Genomic DNA, 14,146 nt, shown 5'->3' on the forward strand with positions numbered 1-14,146 from the left:
TTGAGGTTTTCCCGCTCCAGTAGTGTTTTATGTAGGTTTATGTACGGTGGCTGAAAGGTGCAAACGGCCCATATATCTTCCATTAGGAGAAACACGCCGAGTTAAAAAAACTATCCAAATATAAAAACTAAAATGTTCCAAATCCCCGAATGTCACAGCGGTCCAAGCTGTGTGTGTATCAACTGTGCGTTTTTAAAAATGTGCAGCATTAAATCGGGCAATCTTTTCAGGGTTATTTTTATAAACTGGAGGTGTGAGGTAAAAAATGAGGTGAGAGTAGGGGGTCTAACAAAACATGATTTCCAGTTGCATCAAAGGAAATGTAGTGTTTTTGGAACTTGACCCATTCTACAGACTAGACTATCTCTGGCTTTGCTGTTTGAATTTAGAACATTTTATTGCCTCACAACTCGAGTGTAGTCTGGATTTTCATGCCGGCTACAATATGTACGTCTTTGTTTTAATACAGCCATTAATGGATAGCGAGTCTCCTCAATTTATGTTGATAGACACAATAGTTTGATGATATTGTGTGCATCTAATCAAAGTTCCTAATTTACAAGACCGCTTCAGGTAAAATGAACTTAGATTGTTTTCTTTCACTCAAACCAAATAAAAGTGAAGGAAGGAAAGTCAAGTAAAAGTGATGGAGGAAAGTCAACATGAACAGGAGGGGAGTAAACAGGATCACCACACCATTGAAAAAAAAAAAGTGTCCCAAACATATCCAATTCCTGTAACTTAAACTCACAATGATTGACTTTTGCTTTAACCTAATTTCCCCCCTGGTCATAAGGTATTTAAGAACAGCTTGACACAAACACAGCAGAATATGAGCATCAGTGCACAGCTTGGTTTGCCCTCGGTTTATTTTGTTTTGCTAACCTTTTCAAACACGAGCAACTGTTGGCTATCAGATGTCCATCTCCTTATTACCTTTAAAACTTCCTTTTTTGGGGACGTTTCCTGTGGCCGCTTCACATTACACTCACACTCCTAAACACAGCAGGTTTGTTTTCGACAAATAGTTTCTGGTGTCACTTGGTGCCACTTGAGTTTGAATGGCTTTGCTCTCACCTTGACAATGAGCCCCACTTAAGGGACAGATGCTCCACAACTTCCATTCAACCAGTGCCAACGCACAGTGTGGATGTTAATGTGATTACATCATCATTAGCTCAAGTCATCAGCAGATCTGCCATCATTTCATTCTCAGTGTGTTTTTCTTTTCCATTACTATAATTCCCGTTTGTCAATCATCTCACACAGTACTGATGCAGTGACAAATCTTAATGAAAGCCAATTAGCACTGGAAAGGAAATGCCACACCTTAAAAATATGTTTTAATTCAAAAGGAAATGGTTCCTCGTAACTCTTGCTGTGTTTCCACCATGGATACCGCTTCCATTTGGGAGGGCATCTCATTGCTCCTAGACTGTGTGCTGAATAAGAGTCGTCAGGGAAAGCGATAAGGCTCGGTCCAGCTGATGGCAGAGATATGGTTATTTTGATCCACTCAGGCAACCACATTCTGACAGAGCAGCGTGGTGACAGCTTCTGTCACTGAGAGGTTACCAGGCTACGCAAGAGATATGATCTGTGACCACACGACCACCACCACACTTACCTCCAGAAAACTCAATAAGAAGCATTCCCATGGCGTCCATGTTTACAGTGTCTCCTGACCAAACTCTTAACCATTACAAAGACCTGTTTTTGGAAAAGTGTTTTATATAAATACAGTGTGAAAGACATTAAATATGACCTGGAAAGGTGTAAATAATATCAAACCGCACAGCACCACACTGGTACACAAAACTAGCACTTGTACGTTTTGATATGATTATCCAAGATGGCAGCACACAGACAGCTCCTGGGCCCCTTGAATTTTAGTTCTCTCACTCAAAAAATACACAAACTTTCTAGTAAGCATCTAACATCTTTTTTTTCTCCCATTGCTGGCCTCCTCAGTTCGACCATAAAACCCTGTTTCAATTTGCATACTTCTGTGCCAACAACAGCTATCTTGAGTGCAAAAGGGCATCCCATTTTTAAGTATGACTAAATGCAGTGCACTATGATGCAGCACTCATAATGGTCAAAAAGTTGAGTGTGGAATACTGGTTACTCTCAACAATCGCCATCTTGGCTACATAACGGAAGTTGCCGGACCAACCACGAAAGTGGTGTTTTGCTTCGTTCAACACAGCACAATAAAAACAAGCTTATCTTGTTGATTACATTACATGTCATTTGTTAGACGCTTTTATCCAAAGCGACTTACATACATTCAGTACTGGGGGCAATCCCAAAAGGAGCATTTTTGGGTGAAGTGTCTTGACCAGGGACACAACGACATACTGACTAGAGTAGAACCCGAACTAGCTCTCCCCGGTTCCGAAGATCAGCGCAATATCCCACTGAGCCACATGATCCATGTGATCATCTCGCGGGCACTCAGATATATCTCACTGCCCCCCAGGATGCGAATCACTGGGCTTCATTGTTTGAATGAAAAAGCATCTCTGGCAATTGCAGTGTAAAAATCACACCAATGCAGACTCAGATCCAGATGGAGACAAAATAAAAAAGACAACGATAACCACTTAATGTTGTTCTATGAAATGAATATGTAGGGCTTTGTTGCTGTGGAAAAAGAAGGAAAATACCTCTCAAAAATAAATCATATGATACAAATTCCGTGAATAGTGGGAACTCTGAAATGGAGTGTGGATGCTATATGGGGTTGAAAAAAGACGAAGGGATAAAGGTCAACAGGGATTATAATGGCCACCGGGAGATCGTTCAAAGCGGTGTTTCCTCAAAAATATCACTGATGATAGGTCAAACATTTCACAGTTACACTAATCATTTGTTATTAATAGACAGGGTACCTTAGTGTTGTTCAGTTGGGCAAGTCCGGTACAAGCGTTTGCTAGCAGGAAGTCGCCGCTCAGGACGGCGATCTTATTCCCGAACTCCATGTCCTTCAGTGGGCCATCTGAGACTGTCCACTCCTTCAGGTCCACTATCCCGCGATGCACCAGGAACGCCGTGTGGATCAACTCTGTGATTTCTGCCAAGTTACGCTGGCTACAGAACAAAACAAAGAATACATGTTTGGCTTTTTTGTCAACAGCTTTTACAAGAGGCGTTCCGGAGGTTTGACAGTTAGAGAGCTTTTTGACAGGATCATATTCATTGTCTTTTTGCTGGTGAAATATAAATTTCTTCACAGCATCACGTACAGGTGTTCTGACCACAAAGGAATCAATCAAAACAAATGTAGTGTGGGTTTCATTGTATTCATCTAGCATTCAATAAAACAGCGTTATTCAGATTGCGGAGTCTTGTTTTTGATTTGACTGAAATACACAGCGCTGCTCCAAACAACATCAACCAACTGCTATCTGGAACATTTAGACAACTTTAAATAATAAATTACCATGTATATTCAAAAATCAGTTCTCTAGAACAACAATTGGGTTTGACAAACCATTCAAGTCAAAATCAGCTGACTCAAACAGAACTTATGTCAGACATCTCACTGCCCCAGTGTCAGGGGTTGTGTTAAAAATATATATCAAACGTATCATTAGCAAATAACAGCCATTCTTGATTATGAGAGAAAAGACATAATAAAAGTGGTCTTTGAATAGAGGCTTTCAGAGTAGCCTTGGGGAGGATATAATCAAATGTTGATTCAGCCATTGGTGGGGGGTAATTAGGCCCCTCTCCATATGGAAGGAGCTCTGCTGCGACAGGAGGGATCTATCCAGACAGGGTTGGGAGCGCTGATGGCCACTTATGACCTTCTTTCAGCCGCTGTGAGAACCTGATGAGCCGATCGTCTGCCTTCCCGCTCCAACCCCTTCCTATACACACACACACACACACACACACACACACACACACACACAAACACACATCTTGTAGCCAGGTAATTGCAGTGTTCGACGACGGCGCGGAGAAGATGTGATTAAAATTCAATAATGTCATCTGTTTCGCCTCTCAATCACATCCATTGTCTGGTTGGTTTCTCAGCTCGGTGACGCAAAGCAACAACACCGTCGCCCCGAATGAGAGTTAATAAGTTCAGGCTTTAAATAAGAGGAAATTAGCAGATTGACAGTGGCTTGTTCACAAGGTGCCTCTGAGTGATATCTTCGCTCCACAGGGTTTCAAGAGGAGAGTTCATTGTTACAACAAGAGAAGGCTGATAAAGAGCTGATTTCAGGTCATAAAAATACAATTTTAAATGTTGCAAGGTCAGCCTTGCTGTGGCATTTTACTTACGTTGAGTGTAAAACTACAATAAATCGGTGATCAACCTGCCATCTGCAAATGCTTTAGGCTTCAGATCAACACTTTACTGCAGGTCCGAAAAGTTAAAAAGGGAGCATTTTCGTAGCTTCATCTAAAAAAGGTGTTTAACTTTGTTACAATAAAAGATAGAGCTAACCAAGATAGAGCTTTGATTTAGCAGTACACTCCTATAACACTGAAGGACTCATGATTGACACCGGTTAAATTCGATAAAAGATATTATAAGAATGACTTATTCTGCTCATTTATCTATTCCTTGTCAGAACCTGGGGCCTACTTTACCCACAATGCAACTTGGACGCCAAAACTTTGGTCTGAGAGTCGAGAGTGCGTCTAGTAGACATAGATCTGATAAGTATAATGTGTAAAATCAATAGAGTTCCCATATAATGATGAAGTATTCTCTTTTGTACGAATGGCCAAGCCATTTTTATTTGTAATTTATATCTTAGACAGGAAGTGGCCTCACAATGGCCTTATACGCCCAAAGGTAAACAAAGACATCAGAATTTGGGCTACGACAAACACTTTTAGCATCCCATTATAATTGACATTTGTTAGACACCCACCCTAACAGGAATACTGTAAGAGGAAACATAAATCTTTTTGTTTTAAAAATATTGAGACATGACCTTGATTGACTTTTTAGTAACAATGTTAATACATCACTGGCATTAAATAGTCTTAAAATTAAAATTAAATGATTTATTGCAATTATTTCTGGGACAACATATCGTTCAAAAAAAGTAATCATCGTGACAGGCCTAGCATTGAACAGTGGCTGACCAAAAACCCAAATCAGATGAACCCCGGTGAAAACACACATCCCAAAGCCTTGCCTCCGTACAGCAATCCTGATCATTAGCAGTGGAGCTTGGGGAGGAAAAAAGGGGGACAAGGGGGCCGGTGTATAAATAGCTTTGGTGCCCAGTTGCATAGCAACCGATGCCATCTTGCCGAGGTGTAACGCCCCCTACCACGCCCCTTGTCCTGACTGTTCTGTTCCATTTTCCTCCCTCTGCAGTGTGCCTCGCCATCAAATGCAGCCTTGCAGATATGAGTGCGGCCCTGTGTGAGATTTAAAGAGCTGGCCTGTCCATCAGACGCGCCAAGAGATGAGTTCAGTGGCACCACTCTCATTTGTAACGAGAAAAAAAGAGGTGTGGTTGGCACAAGTTGGACTATCATACTAGTGAAGTGTGTGTGTTTCTATCTACATATATCTATCTACCTACCTACCTACCTACCTACCTATCTATCCATCTATCCATTCATCCATCTATCCATCTACCCATCCATCTATCTATCTATCTATCTATCTATCTATCTATCTATCCATCTATCTATCATGGCGGTGATTTGGTGAATCATCAGTGTCAGGCAGCAGAGTGGGAAATGTTTTACAAATGCTGCCTGTCAGGAGGGAGGAGACCGTCCCCCGGAGGTTTCAATCACCCCCCACCCCCCCACCCCAAAACCCGCCCCACCCCGACTCCCTCCATCCCTCCATCTCTTCCATCAGAGGTGCTAATGAGCCCAGGAGAGGTGCGGATAGGTGTGGGGGAGAGAAAGGGAGCGCAAGACAGTGCAAATGAGGTGATCAAGTCATGCTCTGTGTGTGTGTGTGTGTGTGTGTGTGTGTGTGTGTGTGTGTGTGTGTGTGTGTGTGTGTGTGTGTGTGTATATATGCGTGTGTGTTTGGGTTGGGGCTATCCATCACAAATGACTGACGGAATGCTGCATGTTGGATTTAGTGATCCAATGTCACAATGATGCAAGTGCCAGGTAGTGACATGAGGGGTGTGGGTATGTGTGTTTGTGTGTGTGTGTGTGTGTGTGTGTCCTGTAGTGAGAAACAACCTGCCAACAAGGCTCTGCCTCACGCCCTTCCATGGCGTCCGGGCTATCCCAATTTGATCTAATATTAGGATGTTTCTGCAGAGACCCGGCTCCACTACACACATCGTGAGCTTTGTGGCAGCCAGCAGTGAGAAAGGAGCTCTTTGAGGCACCCAGCGCACGGCCACGCCAAACACAGCAGTCACTTCTGGAAACCACTTGGCACACATCCCTGTTCCGAGCTGCATGCCGGGAGTCAATGTGTGTGAGAAGGCGGGGAGGATCTTAGGGTGCTACCTGAAGCATTTTCACAGTAGAACACTAATAGCTAATTTGACACTATATATTTAAAGGAGCTATAAAGGGAATTCGGAGCATGGCTATGATTCAGAGTCTGCCCCTCACATATAGAAAATGAATATTCAAATAACATTCCAATGAGGATTTCTGATCAAACACATATTTGACCAAAGCTCACTTTAATCTGACCTGAGAAGTCCTTAAAATGTTGAAATTGACCAATCAGAATAGAGTATTCATTGAAGCTGTGTAATAATTGTTGAATACTCAATACTTATTGGTCAATTTGGACATTACAAAGGTCATTCATTCTCACTAACAGACCACTGCTAAGGAGAACAGACTGTTGCTAAGGAAGATCAAGGGACTGTGTGCAGCCAAATCAATCCGCAGAAAGAAGTTCGGTCAATTTAACATCAGCTGCAAACAAAGAACATTTGTTTTCTCAATCAGAAAACGCAATGGAATACTTTTTGAAAAAAAGAAAAAAAAGCAAGGCAAAATAAAGAATTTTAAAAGACAGAGCGCTAGACGTCAGAGAACTCAACTAAAGGAGACAGACAGGAAGTAAACACCATTGGGAACAAGGTATTGGCTCTGGCAGAGTTTAAAGACATGAAAAAGATAATGTGAACAGACTGACATTTACCGCTAATCTCGATCAGTGCTGCCATCATTTTAAGTAACGTCGCTGTTACCGCAGTTCCATTTGTTGGCACGTAGTGGCCAGGACTACTTTATCGCGTCAGGATTGCAATGTTGTTAGTTTTTTCTTTAACGACTGCCTCGCTGTGTTACTGTGGTTATTTTACTCCCAGTATCCATTATATTTGCAAGATAATGTAGTGCTTAATGTACAGTAATTGATATGGACTATAATCACAAAGGCCAAGATAGAGTTACCTGACAAGAGGATTTTATTTCTCTATTTATCCTTCATCAGCCATGTAACACGGACAAAAGAGGCATCACCTTTCTTGGTCTGCTTGCCATGCACATCTATGGCTGCAAAAAGCAATATTATCAGGGGTGCACATAACTTTCTCAGTGAGGTACTCAGAGTCAGTACCTGGAGTCAGTGTTTGATACTCCAACTTCTGGCTCCACTCAAAGTAATTTGATGAAGGGGGGGGGGGGGGGGGGGGGGGGGGGGGGGGGGTAGTGGAGTACTTCGTGACCACTGAGCGTGAACGGGATCAGCTGTTTTAGCGTAGTTCTCCAGTGAAGGGGGGGGGAGTCTCCCTCCGCAGCCGGCTGGCGTAGTTTTGGCGCAATTCCTTTGTACAGACTGACGTTAACAGCAGCCCTGCCTGTGCACACAGAGACCGACTGTCGTCCGGTGATCTAACCGCCTTCTGGAAAAGCTTCACAAGTAAAATTCGCTTTGTGACACAAGTGACGATACGCATTTCAGATTGTTGCCGCCCATGCGTACCTGCGTACCAGTTGTGTGCACCCCTGAATATTATGCATGTTTGCTGCACACTGTTTTCCATTAAATCAGTGCCTACTGTACATGAAAATGAAAATATTCGGAAACAAAAAGGACGGTCTGCTAGTGTGGGGTTACAGACATGAACCGATAGTTGGTAGTGGAAATAATTCCGTAGAGGCTCTATGACTGTGATTAAGGTTGTTAGACACAGTTTAACATTTGGGAAAATCCTCTAGGGCACAATGTTTCTGTGCAATGGTTATTTTATGCAATGGCAACCAATTAGATTTTCTCAGTTAGGCATGCTTTAGGGAATTTCCTGCAGAGGAGGAAGATTCATCAGCGCATCCTGCTGATGTTGATGCTTGCACCATGCAGAGCTGTAAAGTCAAACATGCTGTAGAGTTCAGGGAGAAAGCAGATGTCTGGAAGTTTGAGGAACATCGGTAAACAAAGCCAGAAGAGCAGCAAAGTGGAGAGTCGGGACTTTGATGGACATTATATGGATCTAAGTAGTAATAAGCAGTCGATGAACAGAACTGATAGCCCCTAAATGGTCCCTTACCATCTTCTGACTCAACCAATGGAAACTAGAATTATCGCCCCACGTTGAATTCCTCTACAAATTACTGAAGTTATATCTTGCCTCACATGTCTGTCCAATAGAGTCATAACTTTATCATTTACCCTATTAGATACTTGTGTGAAATTATAATACTTAGAGTATGAAGACTTGAGTGATGTCCAAAAGACCTTTGAAGAGGAAAATATAATCAGTTCATCCTTGAGACCAAATGGACATTTGAGCCAGATTAGGAAGAAATCCCTCAGATATTGTGTTCACGGGAGATGATCGCTCAATCGACCCAAAAACTGAGGTTACTGGCATCCAAAAATTGTGTCAATTGAATGGATGGAAATGGAAGATTTTGCGATCCTTTTTTATTGCTTCACATGTACAGAGAAAACAAACTCAAATGTGGGAACTGCATTTAACCAAAAGTGGTTTGGGTAACCGGTTTTGTCCATTCTGGGACCTGAACCAACAACCCTCCAGTTCCCAAGCAAAGTGCCTACATATTGAGATCATTCTGGCTACATTATTGAATTACCTAGTGTGAATGCCGCTGACCGTGTCCTGAGCCAGAAGATCGGAGGCTGTATGGCTCGGCCCTGCTGCTTTGGACAACAGCAGAACAATCAGTCCTCTTGTCGGGAGATTGTTCCTGCTGTCGAAGACAAAGTCCCTGCAGAGAAATACCATCAGAAGATTAAAATACACATAGACTGTCAGTAAACAGTATGAATTAGTTCTCTGGATTTATAATTCATTCTCTTACAGTGGGGCAAAAAAGTATTTAGTCAGCCACCAATTGTGCAAGTTCTCCCACTTAAAAAGATGAGAGGCCTGTAATTTTCATCCTAGGTACAATTCAACTATGAGACAAAATGAGAAAAAAAAAAAAAATCCAGAAAATAACATTGTCTGATTTTTAAAGAATTTATTTGCAAATTATGGTGGAAAATAAGTATTTGGTCAATAACAAAAGTTCATCTCAATACTTTGTTATATACCCTTTGTTGGCAATGACAGAGGTCAAACGTTTTATGTAAGTCTTCACAAGGTTTTCACACAATGTTGCTGATATTTTGGCCCATTCCTCCATGCAGATCTCCTCTAGAGCAGTGATGTTTTGGGGCTGTCGCTGGGCAACACGGACTTTCAACTCCCTCCAAAGATTTTCTATGGGGTTGAGATCTGGAGACTGGCTAGGCCACTCCAGGACCTTGAAATGCTTCTTACGAAGCCACTCCTTCGTTGCCCGGGCGGTGTGTTTGGGATCATTGTCATGCTGAAAGACCCAGCCACGTTTTATCTTCAATGCCTTTGCTGATGGAAGGAGGTTGTCACTCAAAATCTCACGATACATGGCCCCATTCATTCTTTCCTTTACACGGATCAGTCGTCCTGGTCCCTTTGCAGAAAAACAGCCCCAAAGCATGATGTTTCCACCCCCATGTGTCACAGTAGGTATGGTGTTCTTTGGATGCAACTCAGCATTCTTTCTCCTCCAAACACGTCTAGTTGAGTTTTTACCAAAAAGTTCTGTCATCTTTCCATATGACATTCTCCCAATCCTCTTCTGGACCATCTAAATGCTCTCTAGCAAACTTCAGACGGGCCTGGACATGTACTGGCTTAAACAGGGGGACACGTCTGGCACTGCAGGATTTGAGACCCTGGCGGCGTAGTGTGTTACTGATGGTAGCCTTTGTTACTTTGGTCCCAGCTCTCTGCAGGTCATTGACTAGGTCCCCCCGTGTGGTTCTGGGATTTTTGCTCACCGTTCTTGTGATCATTTTGACCCCACAGGGTGAGATCTTGCGTGGAGCCCCAGATCGAGGGAGATTATCAGTGGTCTTGTATGTCTTCCATTTTCTAATAATCGCTCCCACAGTTGATTTATTCACACCAAGCTGCTTACCTATTGCAGATTCAGTCTTCCCAGCCTGGTGCAGGTCTACAATTTTGTTTCTGGTGTCCTTTGACAGCTCTTTGGTCTTGGCCATAGTGGAGTTTGGAGTGTGACTGTTTGAGGTTGTGGACAGGTGTCTTTTATACTGATAACGAGTTCAAACAAGTGCCATTAATACAGTTAACAAGTGGAGGACAGAGGAGGCTCTTAAAGAAGAAATCTTGTTTGTTTGTCGATGACCAAATACTTATTTTCCACCATAATTTGAAAATAAATTCTTTAAAAATCAGACAATGTGATTTTCTGGATTTTTTTTTCTCATTTTGTCTCTCATAGTTGAGGTATACCTAGGATGAAAATTACAGGCCTCTCTCATCTTTTTAAGTGGGAGACCTTTGGTGTTGGAACAATTGGTGGCTGACTAAATACTTTTTTGCCCCACTGTATATGCCTGCTTCCCTTGTTTGAGACATACTTGAAATACGTAACCTACCAAATGGCCATGGCACAAACTAAGGTTGAACCAGTTTACATTGATAGCTCTATTTTGTATTTTTCCAACCTTTCTGAGCAGAACAAGGCTTTTTAAACGTGTACATTTAACATCTCGTCCTACACCCTGCTGCCATCTGTTCCAAGAGCCTGATGCCAGCTACACCTAATCCCACTGCTTCACCCTGTTTAATGAGCAATGTTTAAGAAACCGGTAACAGCTTGGAAACATCCAGCATGCATAGAGGAAACTAAGTAGTTTAAATAGTGAAAGAAAAATAACTTCGACACACTTCCGAAGTAAGGCTCTTTCTTCTTTGTCCTGAAGCGCAGTCCCGTTGATTCCAAAGGAAGGTACTCTGTGTGAAATGCTATGTAAAGCCTGCTAATCATCATGGCTGCTTACAATAGTGTTTGACACATAAAATGCAAATGATTTATTATTCAGAGAGGTGTGACCAAACCAAAAGCGTAAAGTTACCGGCTGACAAAACCCAAACAATGAGTTAGAAGATGCTGAAATGCTACATAGAGCTGAAGGGAGCTGATAGCAGGCGGATCATCCTCTGTGGGTTCCTCACTATAAACCATCCTTTTCACATTACAATTAGTCTTTGTTAATGTAGGAATATTGATGATAGAAGCTTTAAAAAGGGCTTGTATTATTCATATTGAAATATTGAGCAACCCCTTGCTTTTTTTAATATATATACTTTTTTTTTTTTGGGCCCTTTTATGCAGTGTTGAGAGGGGGGACACAGAAGGGGGGACATTGCCTGAGCTATCTGGCTACTTATCATATTTTAAATATATACATTTATTTGTTATAGTATTTATTTCATAATTTGATTTCATGCTTGTAATCTGAGGTAAATTATTTAATCTCTATAAAAAAAATTTAAACCAAATTTTTTATTTTTAATACATTTTCATGATCTCAGTTGGATTAAAATGATCCGCTAAACAGAAAACCTATAAAGAATTTCTTTTTTTTTTTATCATTTTTGTTTACGCATTCATGTTTGAAAGTTATATAAAGACACAATAACTTATTTTAATAAATTACATTTATTCAGGATATCTTTTTAAAGCATCTTATATACAGTATAGTAAACAATGGCATCTTAGGTCTGGACATTCAATTGATGCTATTGAATAATCATGATTAGCCAATCAATATGGACCGTTTCTCTAGGACAAAGAATGACAAAATGTTTAAGGATTAAACTGCAAAGTACCGAGAAATAATTGCGCAGTTCGCTGTAGGAGTGTATATTTCTACAGTTTTTCTTTTTAGGAAGGGGGGGGGGTCCCTAACACACCCACGGAGCCCAGAGGTATCTGCCTGCGTGGTGGGCAGATTAAATATCTTTTTAGTGTCTCTGGGGAGCGCTTTAGACAGAGCACCTCTAATCCTGTCCCTATGGGAGCCCCTTGTGCCATGAATCACGCTCTCGTTAGGGGCTCCGAGACAGACAAGCCACCACGCCCCCCTCCGCTCCATGCCCAGACACCGGCTTCACCAACCCCCGCCACCTCCACACCCCCCACCCTCTCTGACCCACCCCTGCACCACAGGGGGAGGTGGAGGAACGAGGCAGAGAATGGATGTGAGAAGATAAAGCATGAAAAGTGGGAGGGGACGGGGGGAGGTGGAGAGCAAAGCAGAAATGCAAGAAAAGATGACAGAAGAAACACACTGGTGATTCAAAGTGTTCTGGTGCTGAAACAAGAGAAACAAATGATTTCCAAAAAAACATAAAACACCTCTAAAATGTAGATACATGTGACATTATGTAGGGCTGTCTTTCATGGCAGCTTTTGGGATTTATTTATGGTCACTCTAAATGTGTACTCAAGTGAAAAATAGGAGGCTGGTGCATTGATGAATGCAGAAGCATCGCCGGGCGAACAGAAAACGGCTAGAGAGCGAAAACATGATGAAGCTGCTCTCCTCTTGGGGAGTCCGGTTAAGCCAGTGGCCTGAGGGTGGCAGATGATTCATATTTATGTCACTATCCACACCGGCATACATCAATCAATCACAACTGCCCTCCCGCAAAGGGGTGGGGCAAAGGATGATGTGGAAAGCGAGAGATAGTGAGGGCTTGGGAGAGGGAGAGTGGAGGAGAGGAATGGGCTGCTGTCAGTTTGAAAGGGTTGTGAACAGGTCACTACGCCTCCTGCTCCGCCACTGCAGCGCAGGAATTCTAGACCTTTAGTGGCTGTATGCAGGGGCTGAGATGAATGGATGCTAATGTGTGATCTCACATGTGTGGTGGCTTATTGATCCTCTGCCTCCCCGGAGTATGGAAAGGAGGCATTCATGCTAAACATGCCTGTACTTTTCTTATGATGGAGTTTATGCAATGCATCTGTCTCTACAGTGCAGATATCTTTATTGAATGTTCAGTTTTTTTCAGAGAATTGCCCAATTGGATGATTACTGAGTTAAACCTCAAGTTGCTTTAATGACTGAGTAAAGAAAGTCTCAAGGAATGCTCAGCAACATCCATAAAAAATTGCAGATCTAATTAGCAGACGAATAAAATAAAAGCTAAATATGGACCTCCGCTAAAAGAGAATATAAACAGTTGCTTGTAGTTTACTTGCAAGCTAACATCTCACCCAAATGAATGTTCAGTGGGTAAGCCTATTTAAAAACCGATTACCGTGGTGTCTTTTAAGAGACAACATAAACTGTCCCATTGGACACGCTTAAGGCCTAAAAGCACTGAAAGAGATCATTGACCCGTCATTGGACATGCTTCAATTGCTTCGTGGTGCACTCAGATTTTAAACGCCAACATTACAGAACCAGCAATCTTTAAGAACATTTATTTGTGGTTCTTTATTTTCTGTCATCTGCTATTTGGAAGTCGGGTCACATTTGGTTATGTAATGACTTGGTATTTCAAATATATGTACATGAGAAGGTTTAAAGAAATACAATGACACGTTAATATTGACAGGCCTAGTAAAGGTGTTTCCCAGGCTGCCCATTTGCACAAATCACTTTTTATATCTAGAAGATGCTTATCTATAAGTGCTTTTGTCTATCAGCAAATATTTCCTAACTTAAAGGGACCTATTATACAAAATCCACTTGTTCATGTCTCTTCCACATCACCATGTGTCCTCTCTGTGTAAAGAGATTCTGACAGTTTCAGGAAAAAAGATTCTCTCTCTTTTTTGTCCTGATCCATTTATATAAAAACCTGTCTGAAAATGAGCTGATCAGATTTTGGCCACATGTCATAACGATTTGTTGGTTTGT

At 41.9% G+C, this 14,146-nt stretch overlaps 1 protein-coding gene across 6 annotated transcripts in view; it reads right to left on the reverse strand.

Moving 5' to 3' along the window:
* Positions 1 to 14,146, reverse strand: part of pdss2 (prenyl (decaprenyl) diphosphate synthase, subunit 2) — a 36,512-nt gene that overhangs the window by 11,617 nt on the left and 10,749 nt on the right. For 3 of the 6 annotated variants that reach the window (XM_079692989.1, XM_079692988.1, XM_079692993.1), the window contains 3 exons: positions 9,013 to 9,147; positions 3,813 to 3,875; positions 2,895 to 3,093 (listed from right to left, as the gene is read on the reverse strand). In XM_079692989.1, coding sequence (XP_079549115.1) covers positions 2,895 to 3,093; positions 3,813 to 3,875; positions 9,013 to 9,147 — 397 coding nt within the window. The remainder of the gene's footprint in view (positions 1 to 2,894; positions 3,094 to 3,812; positions 3,876 to 9,012; positions 9,148 to 14,146) is intronic. The other 3 variants (XM_079692991.1, XM_079692990.1, XM_079692992.1) reach the window with 2 other exon arrangements.

Source organism: Notothenia rossii (assembly GCF_949606895.1).
Source record: "Notothenia rossii genome assembly, chromosome: 7".
NCBI lineage: Eukaryota > Metazoa > Chordata > Actinopteri > Perciformes > Nototheniidae > Notothenia > Notothenia rossii.